This window comes from Thermobia domestica, chromosome 5, assembly GCF_964235325.1.
Source record: "Thermobia domestica chromosome 5, izTheDome1.hap1.1, whole genome shotgun sequence".
NCBI lineage: Eukaryota > Metazoa > Arthropoda > Insecta > Zygentoma > Lepismatidae > Thermobia > Thermobia domestica.
This window is the reverse complement of record NC_137458.1, coordinates 60828981-60853616: the sequence shown is the minus strand read 5'-3', so window position 1 is coordinate 60853616 and position 24636 is coordinate 60828981. Positions and strand designations below refer to the sequence as shown.

The following is a 24636-nucleotide window of genomic DNA, read 5'->3' as shown; positions in this document are numbered from 1 at the left end:
CTGTAATTAGCTGTTTTATGTATTTAACTGTATGCAGTTATCTGTAGTAATTAGGTGTGACGCAGTTTGAATATGCATAAATCTGCTAATTGCGGCAATCATAGAAGAAAAATTATTAAATAAAAACTTCTCATAGTTTAATAAAAAGATAAGTGTAATGTATGTTAAAAATAAGAATTTGAATTATAAAAAATTGAAGAAACATTGTATAGTAGTACGAACTTATAACATTTAGTATTATATGAATAGGTACGCAATACATAGTTTTATATATATATATATATATATATATATATATATATATATATATATATAATTACAAACTAATACATAGTTTTTTAATGTATTTTCCCTAATTTTAATCCCGGTATTTTTATTTGTTTTATCACATTATTGCATAAGATTCTGGTATATTTTCTTGAAATAATGTTTCCAATATTTTTCTCTTCATAGTGCAAGTGATCATAGCTACACCAGGTAGAATTTTGGATTTGATGGACAAGAAAGTAGCTGTAATGGATCAATGCAAAATGTTAGTATTGGATGAGGTGAGTAAATTTTGATAATGGATGTGTGTTGTAGGTAGGTAGAAAAGTCTTGTAATACTAAGTCTCTAGTTTTTTATGTTTCATATAAGATAAAACACTATTCTTTATAACAGACCAAGGAATTGCGGGATACAAATGAGCAGTTACGAATATCTTGAATGTAGTCATTCGAGATAATTACATAGTGAATGTTAGGAACAAACTGAAAGCGGGAATAAACAAATTACATGGAAATACTATCACATACGGGAAGTAAACTGAGTATAGTTTCGTTGGTGCTTCATCAGATAGGAAGCAAGTGATGTCAAAGAAAATATTAGTTGTCAAATCCGATGCATATTGGTTTAGGAGCATGGTAGTTGCCAGGTTGTTTAATGAACTGATATTTTGCACTAGTTCTAGCTGCTTATATAATGGTCTGACACTTTCTAGAACCTAACTTCTCGTTGCTCTGCAACACAGTTCTAGACAAGCATTCTAAATAGGGAGAAGGGGGTGACACATCTTAATTTCAGAACAGCTTTAGAGTTCTCTGCAAGGAATGAACATGAAAATAATCAATCTTCCAGTAGCGGAACGCGAACTTTTTGTTCACACATTTAGCGTTATTACTCTAATAATGTAACTGAAAAACAAAACCCTTTAACATTCCACGATGATTCAGTTAAGCATAAGACGGTGATAAATCCAAGTGAACTGATGAAAGTAGTGGAATGATCAAATAGGAGGAAAGGAGAATCCCGAGAAAACCCACTGTTATGATGTTGGAGGCATCCCTATTAAAATTTAGTGTAATCACTGGGTGCTGTACTTGTTACGCAGGTCACTCCTTTGTTTGCAGCAAGCGCAGAAAAGTGACCGGAGCCATTGCGTTAGTACTGCTATGAGTGTAAAATATGAACTAGGACCGCCTGGTTTCTGTTCTCACCTTTCGTCCCACTGCTGCACTATGAAACCTTAGATGTTCCATTAGGTTGAGATCAGAAGACCATGGAGGTCGTCCGTGCAGATGAGTTTTGGGTGTTCTTGTAGCCGTACCCGAGTTGGACATACGAACAGCCTTGTTGTGCATAAATAGAAAGACTGTGTCCGCTTAAACTGGAAAATTCGCACGAAAGGATGGTAGCAAGATGTTCTCCAGGAAATCAATATAAATCTGGCTGCCGTGTAGTCCCGGAAGTATGCCAGGCCGTCTGGAATGCCCTGTTTCCACTAAATGTTGAGTTTCTTCCTCGTTGGTGGAACGGGAATACCGTCTCATCACTCCATATGGTTAGATCCTAATATGCGTGTGGGAGTTCAGTACTGTGCTCACTCTAGTCTTGCCTTGCACGCGTCTGTGAGAAGGTCGTGATGGAAGGACTAAAAGTTCCTCAGGCTGCATTCGGTCTTTGTCGTAGTTCCGTGGGAATAAGCATGTTCTTCGGCTTTATCCCGCAGTTTGTCCATGGCGATTGGATTGTTTCGGATGTGTTTTTCCAGCGTTTTTCTGGGCTGCAGTTAGTGCCCTAGGTCTACCTGATCTAAGATTTAACTAATTTAACTCTATCCTGTGCCGATCTAATGTGAAACACTGAGTCGGTTTCTTTGAGATTCGTAGTTGCCTGTCGTAGCCATTTGACTAACCAGTTCTTCGGAATGTGTTGAGTTTCTTTGCGAAAATTGAATTGTCCCCATTTAGAATCTTTCTTCTTTCGTATTTTTCTCAAGTTGTTACTTAACCATACTATGCGTTATTTGTATGCAGATTTTCTACACTCTTACATAATATATTGCTGACTTTCATTGACTCTCGCTACAGAACTGTAGCTTCGACTAATTTAATTTTCATGTTCTCCATACACTCGGTGCAGGAATCCCACTCTCAAACAGGTGTACATTTTTCTTGATAGCTTGTACCTTGTAATACGCAGATGAAGGCAGAAATGCATTTATTTCAATCCTAACATCGCGTTTGAAGAGGACTGATATTAACAAAACACAATTGCTAAGTTTTCGTTTAACATGTAGATTTGAAAGGTATAATAACCTGACGTAGTGCTATTTAAAAAAATAAAACTGTTGTTAACCTTATCAGAGTACGCCAATGTCCGCTGCCGATATTCGCATTGTGCAAAATTTCAGCTCTTTTGTCCATTAGTTAAAAGCTACAAGGACATATCAACATAAATTACCTACCTTGTGTGTATCTTTATAAGTACAGAATATTGTATTTAATCTGAACTGAATTTCGGTGGACTGAACTTCGACTTATCTTCAACTTCACTTACATCTTCAAAACTGTGAAGCATTTCACCAATAATAGCAATATCAACTCCCAAAGTCATTGTCAGTCCAAGCGATCCAAACTCGAAATAAAAATGTGGTCAGCAATACATAGATGAAGCGCCAAGGAATCGTGAGTTGAATATAGACGAAGAAAAAACAACTCAAGATTCAAGAACACGTCATCACACTAGTAAATTGACTTCAATTAAGAGTACAAAACCGTCACGTACATCAAAAAGTAAGGGCACCATCTGTAGATAATAGCTTCTAGCGTACCACAGCACTCCTGTCTTCCAGGATTAATATAAAGGTATAGGAACTACGATATATATATATATATATATATATATGTGTGTGTGTGTGTGTGTGTGTGTGTGATCAAAAGTATCCGGACACCTGGCTGAAAATGACTTACAAGTTCGTGGCGCCCTCCATCGGTACTGCTGGAATTCAGTATGGTGTTGGGCTACCCTTAGCCTTGACAACAGCTTTCACTCTCGCAGGCATACTTTCAGTCAGGTGCTGGAAGGTTTCTTGGGGAATGGCAGCCCATTCTTCACGGAGTGCTGAACTGAGAAGAGGTATCGATGTAGGTCGGTGAAGCCTAGCACGAAGTCTGCGTTCCAAAACATCCCCAAGGTGCTCTATAGGATTCAAGTCAGGACTCTGTGCAGGCCAGTCCATTACAGGAATGTTATGGTCGTGTAACCACTCCGCCACAGGCCGTGCAGTATGAACAGGTGCTCGATCGTGTTGAAAGATGCAATCGCCATCTCCGAATTGCTCTTCAACAGTGGGAAGCAAGAAGGTGCTTAAAACATCAATATAGGCCTGCGCTGTGAGAGTGCCACGCAAAACAAGGGGTGCAAGCCCCCTCCAAGAAAAACACGACCACACCACACCACCACCACTTCCGAATTTCACTGTAGTTACTACACACGCTGACAGATGACGTTCACCGGGCATTCGCCATACCCACGCTCTGCCATCGGATCGCCACATTGTGTACCGTGATTCGCCACTGCACACAGTTTTTCCACTGTTCAATCGTCCAATGTTTACGCTCCTTACACCAAGCGAGGCGTCATTTGGCATTTACCTGCGTGATGTGTGGCTTATGAGCAGCCGCTCGACCATGAAATCCCAAGTTTTCTCAGCTCACGCCTGTCATAGTACTTGGAGTTTATCCTGATGCAGTTTGGAATTCCTGTGTGATGGTCTGGATAGATGCCTGCCTATTACACTTTACGACCCTCTTCAACTGTTGGTGGTTTCTGTCAGTCAACAGACGAGATCGGACTGTACGCTTTTGTGCTGTACGTGTCCCTTATGTTTCCAATTCACTATCACATCAGTTCAGTTGACCTAGGGATGTTTAGGAGTGTGGAAATCTCGCGTACAGACTTCTGATACAAGTGATACCCAATCACTTGACCACGTTCGAAGTCCGAGAGTTCCGCGGAGCGCCCCATACTGCTTTTTCACGATGTCTAATGACTACTGAGGTCGCTGATAATGAGTACCTGGCAGTAGGTGGCAGCACAATGCACCTAATATGAAAAACGTATGTTTTGGGGGGTATATATATATAACTAAATAATTTGCTATCAGATGTTCATGCATAATCGTGGAGATGCGTATGATAAATTTGTATTATACACACTAGTTGTTAAGATATAAATAAAACTCTCTTCAATAACATGATACGAATGGTAAGGTTTCAGAAGGTATTCGTTACATATAATTTAAGTATATACGGTGTATCCTCCACGTAACGAAATTATTAGTTTCCTTGGCATTTGTGCCGAAGACGTTTAAATGACAGCTCATGATTTGGATCCCTCAATAGGCTGTAGGTGTAACTCTTCATTCTGTACTGAAAAGTGAATTTGCAAATTACATTGTGTCTGAGAAGTCCCGTACCCTAAAGTTTGAGTGTACAATGTCAGTGTAATTTTAATTTTGGTATTGTTAAGTTTTCGTAGTCACAGACAGCACTGTCTGGTATGAAGGTCACGTGGAGTACGTCAGTCAAGCTAGCTGCTGTGAGTAGTTGCCCTTAGTAGTTGAGGGTTTTGTGGTATTTGTGTGGGTACATGACTACCACATATTGCACAGTGACAGGTAATAAATACGTTTGGAAATTGCTTTGGCCATAACTCGTAAAGCAACCTTCTTGATTGGGAGAAACGTAAGTTTGCTTATGGATGTTACACACCGCGTAGTGACGTAAGGTACGTGAGGAAACATGTGAGGCCATTGCTCGGTCAATTCCGATATCTAAATAGCTTCGTATAAAGAGCAACTGAACTGAATAAATTGTGCCCAACAATGCCTTATTAAAAGATTTGCATATGAAAGCATTTAAATTGATATTTATGAATGCATTTCTGACTGTTTGCAGCCTGTGCTTTGGCTCAACTTCCATATGCTGTCTGGCTCACAAGTTTTCAGATGAATGTGCGATATTATCGCAGCTTGCATAAGAGGAATGTGGCCTTCTGGTGTAAGGGAACCTTTCATTATGTGCAAGAATTAGAACGAAACCCCTTCTCATGTTACATGGCCGGGATGATAATTTTCCCACCTCCCTTTAGGAATGTGAATGAACTTTATTACACATGTTGCATACATGGTTAACACCTTAGCTGCAAAGAAAGGGAATCATGGACCCTGTGTGGGTCCAGTCCATTTTGCTCTTCAGGTGCGTGATTTCTGTAAATAGTTTCCAGGCAGCTCGTTATGTTTAATTGCGTGAAAGTTTGGAGGAAACCTTTGAAACGATCACTTCTCAAATGCTCCGCATCATGTCGGGGAGGGCATGGGGACTAATACATTTGTGTTCAGGACAATGGACCATATGCACATGCATTGGATAAGACATTACTCCGTGATCCTCAAACTAGAAGTAGGAGACTTTTCAGACACTTTTATTTGCATTCTATATAGTGTATTGGTAGCTGCTAATATGTATTCGTAATAAATTTAGTTTTCGGAATTTGATATGTGAAAAATAACATTTTAGGCTGATAAGCTGTTGTCACAGGACTTCAAGGGAATGCTGGATCACGTTATTTCACGATTACCCGAAGAGAGACAAATCTTACTGTATTCTGCGACTTTCCCCCTTACAGTGAAACAATTCATGGTAAGTATGAAGTTCCCTCTTCAGTCACTTTTTAAGCAAAGCTTCTAAGTACTTGTACTGATGGTATATCAATTTTGACGAATTGTAGAATTGTTTGGTGAGTTATTAGACGTCTAGTAATATATATATATATATATATATATATATATATATATAATGAACTCAAAGTAGTTTCCAGTAGTTGAAGCAAACATTAAGAGAAAATGCAGCCGGTCATTTCACGTCGAATCATCCAGCAAAATGTAATTTTTTTTAACCTACCATCTCAAATTTCCATGAAACTTGTCACTTGTTAGTAGTACAATGGTCATAATCGGTGTGCAAGTTTTTCCTCCTTGGATCAAATAGTTTAAGGCTTGGGAAAATAGCACATGTACACAGCTTTCGAGATTCTGCTTTCAGACTGCACTATAAATTGAACATGTTATAGCTCAAGATCTAACAAACATAGCTACGTGAAAATATAAGAAACACTAAGGTTTATAGACATCAGAAAATATTTCAAGATAGCTAACTTTCAAGTTACGTTCGTATGGCTCAAAAACACTGCATCAGTAAACAAGAATTATTACGAAAGGTACAGGTGTTTCTTGGGGTAAACTTTATCCTCAAGTTAAACATAAAGCTCTGCTCTAAAGAGTTATATAAAATATCAATGGGATTTTGGGTACATATTGGTGTTAAGTGTTGTAATTTAACAATTTATAAATTACAATATATGCTTGAACTGTGGTGTTGGAAGTATCCCAAAGATTGCGCCCAAACCGGACAGAGGAGCCCAAGTACACAAATGCAACATAACCAGACACTTACTTCTTAAATAAATATATAAATAAGTGGGAGGAGTCTCTGAACTCATCCACTTGTTTATTTTGAAAAAAAAAAGTATTATCAACTAAATATCGCTGCTAAAATAGATGTTAGGTGCTCAGTAATACGTACATATAGGCAGTGTGGTGAACAATGTTATCATCTTAAGGGTATATCTGAATTAATTCAGATATCCTAAATCTACAATTTTAAAGGTTTGGGAAATTAGGTACTTGGCAGATTGTATTTCTGCACCTGACTAATCATAAATAAGTTATAAATTTGTTATACCTTCAGAAACTTTCAAATCTTACTGCTTGTAGAATCAGTTGTAGTATGAGGTGCTTTTTTGATGGAGTTTCTACTGTCACACTTTTACAGAGGTTGTTCAGTCTAAATTTGGCCAATTTCGACTTACCTAAAAATTTAGAAGAACCCATGGCGCCAGGCCGTAAGTGCTCGATGTGTTTCCCTTGGTTCCTAACAATAGCCCGACAGCGTAATTTCCACTGTAATAGGCTTCTCTGAAGAACTGGGAGAGGAATCTTGTCCCATTCCCTTTGCATAGCTTTCCAAAGTCCCTCCACAGTTGTCATACGCAGTTTTTCCAAAGCCCGCTTCAGCAATCCAAATCCACAATAATCCATAGGACTTGCATCTGGAGATTTAACAGGTACCTGATTGAAAGGTATCACCTGTATACCACGTGCCTCCTCCATCTCCCTGTAGAATGCGAGGGACGATCGTGAGGTATGTGATGCGCACCAGATTGGCGTTATTTCCGTACATTGTTGGAATCTCATGCTCGTAGATCGGCCGCATGATCTGCTCCTGAAAATACTGCGAATTTATTTTGCAGTTCTTTGCCACCCTACGAATCTTAAGTTTACCTCGGTAACAGCCAGTAACGACCATGAACCCTTTTGGAAAGGATTCTTTACAGACACGGACCCATCTTCTGAAGTTCTTGGCGCCTTTCTCTCGGTACATGATGGCTCTCGGTTTGCCGCAGTCGGAAAGGTAAATCCATGCTTCATCGAGCGTTACGACGTAATCCACCTTTGTTTTGCCAGATGCCGTTCACACAGCTTCCGGGCGTTACACTTTCGTTCCTTTTGGTGGGCATTTTTTCCAGCTTGAGTTGGTGTAACGTCCGGCTCACAGTCCCCAAAGACACGTAAAGACGATTAGCCATACACCTTTGTGTTGGTGGATTTTCTTGCATTGCCTCTGCATGGTGGAAGTGGCCTTGGTACATTCCCGCTTCCTAGGCAGCTTCGTTGGTGGTCCAAATGGAGCTTCGTTGCCCTTGTACTTTTTAATATTTTTTATTCCACTTAAACTGATGTTGCAACCATTCTTGCAGTTTTCTAATGACAAACTAAAGTGGGTGTCATAAAGAGCCGCAACATAGCCTTCCCAAAACCTGCTTAGTTTGAGCGGCATTTTGGTCACAGAACGGAAACCTACACACTTGGAAACCAATTTAACACAACACTCACAACAATGATCCTGTTTTGTGCGTTATTGTCCGCGCAGAAAAACAACTCTGTTCCCAGGAAACCACTGCACAACATTGCTGGACGCCACGAGTCAGGTTGGGTGAGTCCATTCTGCCCGGAAGAGGGAAGGAACAAAATCGGCCAAACGTAGGCTGAACAACATCTGTAAATCTGCTGTCCAAAAAACGGTATATGCGACCAGAGCTAGTTGTTGATGACGTCTCAGATTGTAAGAATATGAGAGAGAGAAATTAAGCGCACACACCCTCGAGTTTAAGGCTAGTAGAATGACAGACCAGGCGGGTGCCTGAAGTTAACCTGAGCATTACTTTGACCTGTTAGCTACGTATTACACCAATGAACCATTTCGTCAGACACGTATATCATAGCAGCCGATATTCAGTTGAGATACAATGTTATCGTTCACATCTATTGTTTCAAAATTGAAAATTGAATACTTTCATCCTGACTTCTTTCCTTCAATCCAACTTTGTGTTGGGATAGTGGAAACACCATGAAAACCTTGTGCCAGGAATAGTGTTTGCTTGCATAAATCGTAGTTCTGGGTGTGAACGAATGTGATCCAAGTCTCTTTCAATAGTGTTGAAAATATGCCACAAATGTATGCAAACACTATCAGCGGATGTAATTTGATCTTGTAATGATCGTTGAAGGCAAGCTATTCCATGAAGTCACTTGAGTGTGCCACTGATTCCTTCCCAAGGTGATTTGCCATGACTTATCACAAAGAATGACCAAGAAGCTCTCAGTTCGAAATCTCCCTTGTGATGGCATATGACGATTTTTGCAGTATTTGTATTGCATAGCATAATCATCTCTGAAGTAATATGTTCAACACAAGATAATTGCTCCTTAATGTAAGAGGCTATTTGACAGAATTTTATACACCATTGAAATGTAATTTGATAAACAGTGACTGCTTGTTTGTGATGCAACATCACCTTTTACTTCTGTAATACATCACAACTGAATGAACTACAGTAGCCTTGAGTCCAATAGTATCCTTGTGCTACATTTTGGACAACAAAGGAATAATTTTCACTAAAATTCCACAAAGTGATACCTGACTTGTTTCGTAATATATGTGTGGGGTACAAGAAACTCAAGCTTTGACACTACTACTACTATAAAATCGACACTTGCAGTGAGGGTTTGTTGTAATGTCTGCTCTGATGGTATTGACCCGCTGGTGATGTTATATTAAATCATCTGGATCATAGTTCAACTTACTAAGGAGACGGTGCGTTAGATTTTCTGGAGGACAGTGTTTGCATTGTCCGAGCATACAGGATGGATTTCCCACAGTCACAAAAAAAAAATCTCTTTAGCTACCATAACTTAAAGCATGAAGATGAAACTCAGCTTTTTGATTGGTGCAGACGCAGACTACAGAACTTTAGAGGGCGTAGAGTACAGAACTTTAAAAACCCTACTTTGAATTGAATATATATTTTCCCTAAAGGAACAGTAAAACTCACTTAAGTTGCATAGCAGAAGCCTTTTCTGTTTGGACACATTCCTGAATGTGCCGCCAAATATCTTTAATTCCTGGCATTTATCTGGAAAACTCATCCTGATAAAAATCTTTATCAGGTAGTTTCTTCCCTTAAGTGAGATGAGGTACTGCACAGATTCCGTGTTCCAGTGTAAGTTTTCTACCTGCCGAACCATGTACTCGGAAATGTCGAATTAGTTTGCAGTCTTCTTTTTGGACCACGATTGAGGGGTCAGTGTGAGAATGGAGTTTTCGTTGTCTATTCACTGGGCAACGTCTGCTTCAGTAAAGAAACCAGATCTAAATTTACAGGCGTCTGTTCAGGTTACGCCCAAATTCGTCGCTGCTTGAGCTGTCAAGCTCAACTTCTAAAACTTTGGATATCTTGTCTACTACAGCTTCTATAGTCTCCTGCATTTTTTTCCTATATTCAGGTCTTGCACAACTTGGTACGGAATAAAGTTTCAATGATGACTTTCGCAAATCTACAGCTCTAGTCTCTCTCACTGCTTCAGTTGAACTCCCGAGTAACATCGCTTTCTTCTGGTTTCTAAGATAAAACTTCAACAGCTTATAAAATGTTTATATCTAACTTCTTCCTACACAATGCGCACATTTTCTGTCCACAGATTAAGTGAAACCTGCCTTGTCTGCTACTTTTCTTTTCCTGCTGTAGTGAGATTGTACGGAGAGTGCTTAACAGGAACACTGTGTAATTTCATGGGGTCGCAGTATGACCTCTGAAACAGTTCATACTGCCTCAAATACAATGCATTATGTTGACAACAGATTGTCTGCAGATCATCGGATATACCGGTCCTTAGCACTTTTTTTTTTTTTTTCTGGCGATAATGTTTTTACAATTGTAATTCTCTTGTTCTTTAACTCACCTTGCTATTATTATTATTATTATTATTATTATTGTTGACAGAACATGATGGAAGTTTGTGACAACTGGCTATATTTTTTCAGATAGAGAACACCAAAACGATTGATCCATTTACCTCAGTACAAATTCTTTAAATCGAATTGATTCAACTCAATTATCGAATTAACTGCATTATTTACTGCCTCAAGTTAAACTAATTGTTTAACAGACTACTGGCAAACCAGTGTTGCAGGAACGGTAGTGACATTTTTCCTCAGTCTATAAACTACCCTCTGCACGAAGAGGACTAATTTTATAGTATAAGCCATTGATTGTTCCAGGTAGTTCGAGAATGTTCTGAAAGGAAAAACAATGTAGAATACGGTTCTTCAATATTCTGCTAAATACAAAACTGTTCCAAAGCATTGTAAAATATTCTGGAATGCTTTATATTCTTTCGGAAGGATCTAGAATATTCCACTAGGGGACAGAAATAAAGTACCACACTGCCAAACAAGTACTAAATTTCCCAAATGTCTAAAATAGTGTCCTAGTATGTTTGAATTAATGCAGATATACCTTTAAGGTGGCAACACTTGGGAATACTGTTCAGTACAGTGCCTATATATGCGTATGGATTACTGAGCACATCATATATCGATTAGCAGCGATATTAACATGAACAGGTAAAAAAAAAATATTTTTTATTTATTTATTATTTCCTTCAAAATAAGCAAGTGGGTGAGTTTAGACTCCTTGCATTTATTTATAAGAAATAGGTGCCTGGTTATGTTGAATTTGTATTGGGCCCCTCCTTTCCTGATTTGGGCGCAATCTTCAGAATACTTAACCTCCCACACCACAGCCCAATCATATATATATTGTAATTTGTAATTTAACAATTCACAAATTTATAACATATATTAATAATGCTAACGTGTATCCAAAATACGTCTCTCTCTCTCTCTCTCTCTCTCTCTCTCTCTCTCTCTCTCTCTCTCTCTCTCTCTCTCTCTCTCTCTCTCTCTCTCTCTCTCTCTCTCTCTCTCTCTTTGGAGCAGAGCTTTACGATGAGCTGAAAACACAAATTACCACCAAAACACCTGTATCTTTCGTGGTAATTCTTGTTTAGTGATGCTTTTTTGAACAAGGATAGGAGTTGGCTATCTTAATGAAATAGTTTTCCTGAAACCTACGAACTTTGGTGCTTGTGAAAATTTTCATGCAGCTGTTAGGTCTTGAACAATAGAATGTTCAATTTAGAATGCAGTCTCAAAGCAGAATCTCCCAAACTATTTTCTCACTTTGATCAGGTAACTCTAAACCCATTTGCTCTAAGAAGGAAGAACTTCACACAGGTTATAACTCTTGTATTACTAACAAGTGACTGAAGTTTCATGAAAATCTGAGATTGTGGGTTAAATGGTCTGGATGTGAACAGACGTTGAATGACCCCAACGAAAAGTTTTTCACCCATGTATATGTTTATTATTTCTGTACAGTCTATCCTCACTAAACTTTTCTTTACGTATGCCTTGATAATGCTGATTACTTTCAGGAAAAATTCGCCGTTTAACATGTTTGCTTCAACTTAACTACAGAATAAAGAAGCGCAGTGACTACTACTTAAGCTTATTGATAAGGTAACTCTTCACGCGGCTTACATTATAATAATTTTATAGGTCTCCTCTTTCACAGATTCGGATATTTAAGATATCCAAGAAATAGTTTAAAGTAAACAAATATTTTCTGAAAATATTAACATGAGCTCTTACTTATAAAATATTCTAATAACACTTGCAAATGAAATGTACACTGTACACTTTCTCCTTTAGAGAATAAAACATAGAATTTTCATAATTTTTCTCACTTAGGAAAAGCATTTACGTGATCCGTACGAAATCAACCTAATGGAGGAACTGACTTTGAAAGGTGTGACACAGTACTATGCTTTTGTACAAGAAAGACAGAAGGTTCATTGCCTGAACACCCTCTTTTCTAAGGTAAGTCAACTGTTTGTAATAAACTGTCTTTTAAATACACTAGAAGTACAAAACGTGAATCGATGGTTGTTAATTGAGAATGTTCAGACCTTAAAATTCGTGGGCGGGACACACTTATAAAAGCACTTTATATTATTCAAACTAAATGTATTAGCTTTATACAAGCTTTTTGTAGAAAGTTTATATACTGAGATCTTGAAAAACTTCAAGGGAGTATTTGTAGAAGAGCTAATTAATTAAATTGTGGTAAATGAAGAAAATAAGAATTCTTCCCATGCTGTATCCTCTGTATTTGAGAATATTGAAATTTAGTGAAAATGGACTGGATCGAGAACCAAACCTGAGTGTTCGGCTTACCATGTCTTGCTTTAACATTGTTACCCAGTTCGCATACTCTGATCGTGAATTCTATTGGAGTAATTATTTCAGACGAGACGTCATTGATATAATCAAGGAACATACTTCGAATCAGAATATTTTGAAAGATTTCGATTAACGTGCATTGTATGTAGCGAACTCGAGTTGGGCTTACTCTATAAGATCCGGAGTGATGTTCGTTAAGCAGACACCAGAATTCAACCGGTTGTCATAATTCAACCATGAAATAACTGTTGGGATTCGCGATTGGTAAGACATGAGTGCATGTAGTAGTGATCAGTTAAAACATCGAAGATAGCGATTTAGTTTTCGTCCACAAAACTTAAGTAAATAAAAATTCAGTGACGAATTCTGCGCTGTGCATATACAGGGTGTCTATCTGTCACGAAAGTTACAAATGTCACGAAATCAGAAAACTGTCAAGAAAGTCACGAAATTTAGCTTTTGGGTCAAGATTTTTTTTATCTGTACAAATATAAGTACAAACTGGAAAATTTTGTTCTATAAAACGTCAAAATTCATCACCAAAAATACCTATGATCGGCTTTAGACACTACAAAATCGCAAGCAAAGCATGCTTCTATCGCATGCATAAAAATTCGGCCTAATTTGCACCCAAATTCGCTCTTGAGAATGGTACGCAGTTTTATGGTTTGGTAAAGGAAAAGTCGCGAAAAGTCACGAAATTTCATTTTGGAATTTTAGTAGACACCCTGATATAAGTAGATGACTGACCAAGACGACTCACCAACATAATACATGTTAACTGGAGAAGGGTATGGCTCAATCGACTGCCATCCTTGCTGTTTGTCATGGTTTAGGAATGAAATAGCTGCGGATGACTGGTAGATTGATGTTATGGTAACATTGCATTTGACCATTTAAAAGCAGGAAGAAAAGGATTCCAGATTGAGCTTACGCATACAAATAGAGCTCAGATACTAGTCCCATAGACATTGTGCTTTCAGATTCCTGAAATATCTTAGAAGAAAATGGTGTCGAACTGTAAAGCCATCAAAAAAAAAAAAAAAAAAAAAAAAAAAAAAAGTTTGCGGGTAAGTGAAAGAGAATACCCATCTCTAACGTACTTGTCTACGAACACGCTATATAAGTAATTGTTTAAAATGTTGATCCAATAGATTACAACTTAATTGTGACATGAATTTCATGCTGAGTACCGTTTCAGGACTGGTCCCGATTATACAGATCAGATGTGTGTAGTTATTTAATATTTGAATTTTTCATTCTTCTAACTTAACCATCATTCCAGGCCGCCCGGCGGAACTTCGTCGTGGTTAAGCGGTTAGCGTACGCGCCTTTGCGTGGGAGACCCGGGTTCGATTTCCGGCGGGAGCTCATGTGTTTCGGATTCCACGTTAATCAGTAGGTCCACGTCTCGTATACAGGGTGTCTACTGACCTGGAAAACCTGGAAATAGCCTGGAATTGGACGAGGAACCTGGAAGTTTTAAAATTTTTAAAATATTGTTTTTGGGGTTGGTATGGAATAAGTATATTAAAATGCAAGTTATATACTACAGTATAAGTTCAAAGCCAATACTAACTTATTCAGTGGAGACGAAGTTGAGAAAGAGACAGACGTGAGCAGAGTGCAGGCGGTGAATGTTTTTGGAAAATACGTTGAGGGTACAAGAAGAGACTGAATAAGATATGTTTGTTTGGCATGGTCGTTGTGAATAACAGTGACTACAAAAAGAGCTAAATTAGTCCCCGATGATGAGAGTAAGGTAATTGAAAAAGTTAAATTTCATCTATTAAGTTTGTGTCTTAAGAACCTACATTTGTCATTTTTTTTTTCATCTTGTCACTTAAAGAAACTATCACTTACCATATGCATTCCCAAATTATAACCAGTTTTTAAGAACTATATAAAATTGCATTAACTTATACGTGTTACAATAAATGTCACTATACTGAATAGACCTGGAAAAAAAGGAAAAATAAACCTTGAAAACCTTGATAAAACTTGGAATTTGAAAATGAACACTTAGTAGACACCCTGATATAGCCTCGCTGGTGAACGGGACGTTAAAAATCACCTCACCTCACCGGACACCAGGCCGCTATGGCAACTGGGAATATGAGTTTGGCGCGTAGGTAATTTAAGGTCAAAACATGACATCAAGTTAGCAAAAAAAAAAATCAGAATTAGATTTTTTTTTTTCTTCGAGAGACACACAGGTTTTAAATTTGGTCTTGAAATCATTCAGTTTTTAAAGCATTGTGAATTTAACAGGATTTAGTTTCTTGTTTTCCAGATTTGTTTATTTACTTAAAATATGGCACACTAATTTTTTTTTCCTAGTTACAAGTGTTAAACATTGTAATTGTTCTATTTTCAGCTACAAATTAATCAAAGCATCATTTTCTGCAATTCCACCCAGCGAGTGGAACTTCTAGCCAAGAAAATTACTGAGCTTGGGTACTGTTGTTACTATATTCATGCCAAGATGGCTCAGAGCCATCGTAATAGGGTCTTTCATGATTTTAGAACTGGGATGTGTCGAAATCTGGTTTGTTCGGGTAAGTTGTTCTAACTTTTTTTTTCTTTCTTTTGACAGTATGAATTGCATATTTACTTCAAAACTTTTGGTACTAGTTTCTCTATGTAGACATACTGTTCTTAGTAATTATGATTTCCACAATTTCGTTGATTAGTTTTCAGTTAGAATTAAATGCTCAATTAATAAATTTCCCCATTTGCATTGTTGAAATGAAATTACTTGCTTGTTGTCCTTAACTATTGCATAACATTTTTCTTCCGTGGAAATGCGTGAGTTAAGAATTCCTGTGAGGGTTACCTCAAAGTTGAAATTCCTTTAATCTAAAATTTAGGAAGGTACTAGTTCATACTACCAAACATACAGAAGTGATTGCTAATTGAACGTTAAGAAATATTAAGATAATCATAATACTAACCTGTAAAGTATTCCTATGAGACTATAAATACCTACAAAAATCAAAGCACAGTTTAGGATATTGTCATTTTGTATCACATTACTTCTTAAATTGAAAAATTATATTTTGAAGCTTTTTATATAATAGCTAATAAGTGGTCTTAGCACGGATGAAGGAATTCAGGGACGGGGAAAATATTAAAAATTAAATACAAACTACATCTAGAAGGACTTTATTCTACGAATACACACAGCATACGTACAAAATTCATCAGTTTGCACACAATTTTGGTAACAACTACTATCCAAGGCAGATCTTAGACGGCACTGTAGTTCGTCAAATAGTTGTGTAGAACAATTTCAAAGATTGCCCAGAGAAAACATGGGCTTATTAAGTTCTGTGAGTAGAATATAAAAATTGATTATTGATTAAAACAATGCATTTCGATCTTGAAAAATTATTTGGAGCTTAAAATAGAGTAGATGGAAACCTCTTCACGGAGTTCAGAAATCTCGATCACTGTATTTTCATAATACATTACAGTTCAAATGTCATATAGAAGGGTGTTGCATCCTTATGGTAGCAATTTGCAGTCGCCACCAGAGGCGTTAGTTTCGCGTCAGCAACGTGACGCACGCAGTACGGAGTAGCCAGACACTTGTGTACAAGCCGTGCAGAGAGACGTGTGTGAGCAGAATGCCGCCGAAGATTGACCCTTTTTGGGAGGGCTACATCGTAGCACTTTGATATAGGCTACAGCTATAGCCAAATAAGAACACAGTGCAAGAAGAAAGGTTTCACAGTGTCTGATAAGGGAATTAATGCAGCCATCCATCGCAATAAAAACCCAGAGCAAACCATTGCCATGCGTCGTCAAAAGGGGCAAAAGAAGCAACCGGCTCCACAACGCAGTCACGTCATTGCCAAGGTTCGCCGGTTTGTGACCCAGGAGAATCCATCCACCCAACGTGATGACATAGCGAGGTGTGTTGGACGGTCAATTGCAACTGTACACCGAATCATACGCGACAATTTGGGACTCAGAAGTGCACACAAGCGGCAGGTCCATGTTCTGAAGCCAACACTCATCGCAGAACGGCGGGTGGCATTCAAAAGTCTGTATGAAGATTACCTGGCAGGTGACAAATGGCGTTGTGTGATCACCTTAGATGAAGCATGGGTCTATTTGACAGGATCCCAGCAGATGCGTGCAATTTACCGCTGCGGTGATGGAACCGATCATGCAAAGTGGGTTCGCTCCTGCAAGGAGAGTTTTCCAAAGGGATTTGTGGTAGTGACGGGTTTCTGTGGAAAAGGAAAGCTTCCGATACACCGGGTGTCATCAAATGTCAAGGTGAATGCAGCGTATTATATCGAGCATGTACTGGAACCAATGTATCGCAAACATGCCCTGGCTTTGTATAGCAGACACACTGACAGTGTTCATCCACCAGGACAAGGCCAGCAGCCATACTGCCAAACGAACTGTGGCATACATGACACATATAGAACAGGAGACAGGTGTAAAGGCTATCCCATTTCGAGACATCAAGTTACCAGATGCATCCCCTATGGACTTCTGTGTTTTCGGCCGCCTCAAACGGAACATCAATAAGCGTCGTCCGACCACACTTGATGGCCTTTGGAAAGTGTGCAAGGAGTGGGCGAAATTGGATCAGGCAGTGCTCAATAGAGATGTCCTTCAGTGGAAACTACGATGTCGTGCAATCGTTCACCAATGAGACTCTCGCATCGAACATGATCGTTGGTGGAAACGGGGTTTTACACCCTAGCGCACTGGTCTATACTTCACTACCATAAGGCTGAAACAGCCTTCTGTAGAACTTCTGGTTTACTGTGAGTGTAGTAGCATGACTTAAATTTTGAACAATCTCAACGTTGAGCACCCGAGATATGCGCTCGAAATGTGTGTGTATATATATATATATATATATATATATATATATATATATAATCATTTGAAGATAATTTGTCTCGATTAATTCCAGGTTGGTATTGTGACTTACACAGAAATGGGTTGTTTACAATAAAGATATGAATGTTATATGTATATTGCTCTGAAGTTGAGATGTTTCAAGTTCACGCCATGATATATATATTTTTTCTCTAACAGTTGTAAATACATCTTGTAAGTGTAAATATGCTTAAATTCTCAATTTCAGATTTGTTTACGCGAGGCATAGATGTGCAAGCAGTCAACGTGGTGATCAATTTTGATTTTCCGAAAATGGCAGAGACATACTTGCATAGAATTGGCCGATCTGGAAGATTCGGCCATTTGGGTATAGCAATTAATCTGATAACGTATGAAGATAGGTTTGCCTTGCATCGCATAGAACAGGAGCTTGGGACTGAAATCAAACCTATTCCAAAGGTAAATTGTTTTTCTTACTCTGTTAGTCTTGGATTATTTTTTAGTTCCTTTTTTTTTCTTTCCAAATAATGACCATACATTTGTGCATAGGAAATATAAATATATAATGAAAAAAAAAAAACTTAAAATATAGAACTTCACTTTTTCTTCGATCATACAATTATGTGGCAACTAGCATTAGGTACGAATGGGTTGAGGAATAAGTTCGTAGCGTTTTTATTAGTTTTATTGGAACAAAACCCATTAATGTAACAATACATTAATCAAGAATGTATTCGCTTCAGGCCCGTAGCCAGCCCAAAAATTGAGGGGGGCCCCGACCCAATCATATTATACTTCATCACCATATTATAGTTCATTTGCAAGCCTACCGTGAAATTTTATGGTGGCCAGTCAGTTTAGGGATGGCCCGGCCCCCTTGCTCCCCTGTGGATACGGGCCTGATTCGCTTATGCTGTTTACGACCAGCTCCCACCTCTCAACCAATTCGTTGATTCCGTTCTGCCAAAAATCTTCCGGCCTGATATCGAAGAAATTGTTCAGCCAGTTTTTGAGGTCCTCTTTGTCGTTGAAGGTAATATCCCTCATTTGGTTCGACATTGAGTGGAACAGGTGGTAATCTTTTAGTGCCAGATCCCGGAGAGTATGGCGGATGCCCTCCCACTCGAACTCTTGGAGTGCGGCTTTGACTTGTGCAACATGGAGCGTGGCGTTGTTACGAAGAATGGTGTGACCTTGTCGACCGGGCCTCTTCAGCTGAAGTGCCTCATTTACACGGCGCAGCTGGGCAATGTAAAGTTCCTTGTTGATCGTACTGTTCCTCTCGAGCATCTCGCTATGCAACATACCCTGCCAGTCCCACCAAACTGAGATTATGATCTTTTTTGGGTGGAAGTCTTGCTTGACTCTTGCCTTCGGCGTATCACCTGGAGCTACCGACTCTCTTCTTTTATTGTTTCAGATTAACTTACAGGCACCATTTCTCATCTTCCGTTACGATGCGGTACAAAAAATGTCCACGTGTTGCTCGGTGGCAGGCAAGATGCTGAGAAGCAATTTGTAGGCGATTCTCTTTGTTCTCGGTTAGCTTGTGGAGTACCCAGGCTCACAAAGAGATTAAACAGTGATTAGCACAGTTTTGTAGAGCAGAAAGTGTACTTTCGAATAAATATCAACACTGTCAAACAGCAAACAAGTCGTAGGACAAAAGAAAACAGAAAACGCTACGAATATATTCCTCAACCCGTTTATCATTATCTTAGACTTCCTTCAAAACTACTAACTTTAAGTACAGAAATTACTTCCTTCTTCGACCATACAATTACATGGCACCTAGCATTAGGTACTATATGCTAATCTGAATTACCAAGTAACATATTCTAACATGATTGGAAGAGAAAAGAAAGTTACGGTATTCCAAAAATAACTGACATACTAGGGTAAAATACAAAATAAAATATAAAACAAGGTAACGAAAAAATGAGGGAACAAGTCAGACTGAAATCATTCGCAGTATACATTGAGGAATTCAAAGTTCTTTCTCTATAGTCTTTTCTTTCGTACGTAATAGTTCACCAGATACTTAAAAAGTCTTGATTTTAGTCAGAACTACGGCTACTTTTTATTCACTTTTAATGTTTAATTTCCCTAATATCGCAGTTACAGGAAACTAGAATCCCTGAAATATTCGGAAATTTTCTTGAAAAGTAAAAGAATATAGAAACTGTTCAGATATGTATTGATAGTTCGGGTTTGTAGTCAATTTGAGAGAGAGAAAAAAATTTGAAGTTTGAACAAAAAAGAATTATAAACCACTTGAGCATTATTTTATCTAGTTACTTTTAGTGTGTAGACGGTACAATTTTTGTTTCGCATACTGTTTATAAAAACATAATAGTCATGAATGTATTTTATAAGGTAAATATTTTCAATCCTAATTCTGTTTAGTCAAAAACCTTGCATATAGTCACTGCAAAGATAATACGATATTTCAATATTTTACAGTATTTAAATTGGAATCCTGACAAAATTAATAGCCACCCAACTAGTCCGAATGAATACATCATCTAGAAAGAACACAATACGAAAAGCATTGCATTTCCTTGTCTGTCCGATTTGGATGATTTTTGGATATGTTGTAGCTGAGGACACAGTGTATCTACAAAATTTTAAGACTGACATTATCAGAAAATAATGCAGAAAAGAATTACCTTGATTGGCTGCTAATCTTCAATATGACCCTCCTTGTTGTATTCTTTCTGGAAGTCCTTTTGTCCGACAGTGTTGTTCCTTCGTCACAGTCCTTTGGATGTCCGAAATTGAGTCAAAATGTTTGCCTTTCAACGTGGAAGAGTGATTCATCACCAGTTATAATTTCTTTAAACTATTGTGGGTCATTTTTGGCCGGTTGAACACACTCCTGACTCGCGCTTTTAATTTGTTTTTCCTGGGGAAAATATGCTTTAATTTCCTATTTTTAATGTGACAGAAGGGTGCAAAAGACCTCGCTGTCGACGTGCCTAGCCCAACTCTTTCAATCAATCAATCGACGATACCCGGTCTTTTTTTTTTTTTTTTTTTTTTTGTCCTGTCACTGTGAGGCACAAATCTGGAGCAAATAGTCTTCTGCAGATCTTGTTCCACTATCTTCTGAACAGTGTCCTTATCAATTGCAAGTTCTGTGCAATCATCCTGAAGGACTGACAACGATTTTCAGCCAGAATTTCCCACAGTTTTTCAAATTGCTTGATCTTCCTTAAAGTGGTTAAAATCTCGAAACTCCCCTTGCGTACGCTACTAATAAGTGTTAATGACTAGTACTAGGCATATGCTTTTGGTGGAAAGGTCCTCTGTTAGATTCCCAGAGGGAGAATATCGAACTCATTACTGTGGTCCAGATCCCTCTTTAAGTTGCAGATCTCTTCTTATAGCCTTCCTTCTGACATCTTAAGAAATCAGTATATTCTAATTGGTTAATTGCTTTGAAAGCTAGAAACATAAGTGTAACAATTTCCGGTTTTCTCTGTACCAATTATCCCAAATGATTTAACTTAATTTTAATTTCATTATTATGAATGAATTGTTATGCATACAAATTTGAACTTCTAAAAAAAGTTTTTATTCTGTTTCAGACGATTGATCCGGCATTGTATGTGGCAAAGTACGAAGACTCGCAAAATGATGAACTGAGTGTGAACAAATAACTGGTTTGATGTAAATACCATCTTGAAAGAAGACTATCCCAGTTTATTTATAGAAGATATTAAGTTATCGCCCTCCCCCCTTTTTCAAGTTTCTGCTCTGTAAATAAATAAGAAATACAAATGAACATAGATATCTCACTCAAGCCATGGATGTAACCAGTGAACAAACGTTGTGGAAGACAATTGTTTCTTTTGTTAAAATATTCCATTTTTAAGGGAAAATGATCAGAACTAGATTACTTTTGTTGTATGTAGATTTTTATACGATTTATAGTTCATGTTTTTGCCATACACTGTGGCTTGATATTGTGAGACGAAGTGAACTTCTCGTTACACAGCTCTAGTGACGGACCATTTTTCACGAAAACTATGCATTTTTGCTATGCATTCAGTCTGGTTATCAGAGACTGCCAACTGTTGAACTATGATCCCTCGTTATTGCTGTGAATAATACTGTAGTTTTGTAAATTTATTTTTATATAAGATGGGTTTCACATTTCCAGTGTTGAAACTTCAATCTTCCCTAAAGTTTAAAAAAGAAAAAAATTCCGTGATCAGCTGTACTGATACTTGGTTGCAAACAACTCTAAATTGTCATCAACAATAATGTAATAAGACAACCCGTTTTCTTGGTAAATCTTTGGATCTCCCCGAGTATCAGTTCTGGCTGATCATTTCGATCCAGTTTTATGTACTGGATGTACAAGTTCGTTTCTAAGGAAACACAGACTGATTCATAGATCTGTATGACTGTGTTAAACGTGTGAATTTCCAGGAAGACAATTTTTCGTATCCACTTTTAGTTTTTTTTGTCAGTCGAAGAGTGCCACGAGGGTTTGAGGAAAAAGCAGCAATATGCGTTTGATTTTTTTTTTCTCCATAATTGTGAAGATACTTTTTAGAGAGGTCAGGGCAGTTTGACTGTTATTGTACTTCTGCTACTTTATACATTTGAAGAAAGAATGTTTGCATATTGCGAAAGCAGTGCTCAGAAAAGAGACGTAGGTACTTGTAAGTGTATTGTAATGACAAGGATAAACTGAACAATGAAGTGTGAAACGTTAAACGAGAAGTGTATGTAACGATTGTGAAACTGGCAACGATGTTTTCGTATATTTCTGCTGGAGAAGGGACTCCATTTTGTATGAATGTGTGTGTGAAAATTTGGACATTGTGGGTGTGCTGCGTGTGCGTGTCGTAAAAATAAAAAACAAATACATTCGGATTGTCATGTGCGAAGATCACAGTAATCAGACTTTCAGTTCATTATGTTGCACAAAAAATAAAAAGTACAGGGTGACAAGGCTTTCAGTTTCGGTAGGAAGACAATAACGGGTTTCCATAATGAAAACCGGAAGCGAGGTGCTGGAAAACGAAAAATGCAAGAGCAGTTAAGAGTACCTGTAGTTTGGAGATCCAATGACATTTACCATAAAACAGCAGCAGTTTCAGCGGTAATTTCTTTTGTGGAGTTAAAACTGAAATACAAATTTATTAACAGAGCTGCTGTTCCATGGTTTGATAATCAAACCAAAAGTAAAATTGCTTAGTAAGAAGTCTATTTGATTTTTTTTTTAATTCCCCCAAGTAAAAATTCATGATCTTTCACTTCTGTCCGATTTGTATTTATTGTCTTACTAAGCATTCCAAAAATCATTTCTCTTTTTATCTAAATTTATAAAACGTTGTAATTTGGAAGTAAACAAAAAGTAAATCCGAAACCTACTTCCATTCTCATTTTGGGGGAATAGTACTTCGGGTTCTGGTTGTGGCTCTCCAGAACTTTTTTTTTTTTTTTAATCTTCATTAGTTCTTTCTTTTTAGAGCCACTCGGTGGGGGATTGGATGAGAAACGAAATTGGCAGTGAAGTAATTTGGACATAACTTACGAAATTTGCAAAATTATGAATAAAAAAAATTAAAACGTGAAGAGCACTAATTGGCAGTATATATTTTGTTGTGTTAAAAGTGTGGAATGTGAATGGGGTAAACACTAAATGAGTCCTAAATTACAGTAAGATTTTTTTTTTATGTATAACAAAAAGAAATGTTCATAAAATATCTTTATTTTGATTTTCTTCAATTCTGTTTTGTAATTGAATATTTAATGTACGTTACTAAAAGGAACTTGTAAATTCGAAATTTGTAAAAGAAAAGAAAAAAAAAATAATAAATGCTCTAGCTCTTCACAAAATAAGTTTTTCATTATCATTTCTGTGTGTAGCTCGATAGCAGTGACTTGATGTCTAATATGCTAACAAAAGGGTTTCCACTCGTCCTAGAAAACCTGGAAATGTCTTTGAATTGATTTTGTCCTGGAAAAATCCTCCAAATGTTCTTGAAAATGCATTTCTGTCCTTGAAATTTACAGAAATACTGAATGTCAGTTTTTTTTTTTTTTTTAAATTATAATGATAAGTTATGCTATTTTTGTTTTTGTGCTGAATAATTGTCATGATCCTGCATGTGTTGGTGGTTGGCTGGGAGAACTTCTTTCATCCACTAGTGTCAACCCATTCTTGGATGCTGCCTTCACTAGCACTATTCTCCAGAAACTGTGCTTTGTACCAGTATCAATCCTCCATAATCAGTTTAATTTCGCAACAATACTTAACTCTTCAATAAAATTTCATATGAATGCTATTTGTGACAAGGTTATAAAATAAGAGGAAAGAAATAAGTGAAATGTACAGCAGCTGCAGAGAAAGAAAAGGAAATTGATGGAAACAAGTGAAGCTTTGGAGACTGAAGCAAACCAGCTTGCACATAAAGCAGAACAGAAGTCTTGCTTTACTTTATCGAAAAAGTCAAATGCTATCCGTAGAGCAGCTTGGCTAAAGAAGAGATCGTCTATAGACGAGGAAATCACAACTCCACACTCAATTCAAAAACTTCTAATATAATTTTTTTCCCCCTAATTATATCTGTTATACTGTCACGCAATAAGGATGCCATGTACGAAAAACAAATTTTTGTTTGTAAATTTGTTCGCTGCACAATTAAAATGTCATGTAGAAAGAATGAAAATATATGTGCTGGATGTGGATGGATCGGGTGGCTGTAAGTGAAGCCAGAAAAA

The 24636-nt window shown here is 37.6% G+C and overlaps 1 protein-coding gene across 1 annotated transcript in view; it reads left to right on the top strand.

The window, feature by feature from the left end:
* The window catches only part of me31B (ATP-dependent RNA helicase me31b), a 72639-nt gene extending 48885 nt beyond the window's left edge, over positions 1 to 23754 (top strand). The window contains exons 6-11 of the mRNA XM_081758711.1: positions 454 to 548; positions 5842 to 5964; positions 12535 to 12663; positions 15404 to 15584; positions 18143 to 18354; positions 21486 to 23754. Coding sequence (XP_081614837.1) covers positions 454 to 548; positions 5842 to 5964; positions 12535 to 12663; positions 15404 to 15584; positions 18143 to 18354; positions 21486 to 21557 — 812 coding nt within the window. The 3' untranslated portion in view covers positions 21558 to 23754. The remainder of the gene's footprint in view (positions 1 to 453; positions 549 to 5841; positions 5965 to 12534; positions 12664 to 15403; positions 15585 to 18142; positions 18355 to 21485) is intronic.
* The last annotated feature ends 882 nt before the right edge of the window (positions 23755 to 24636 follow it).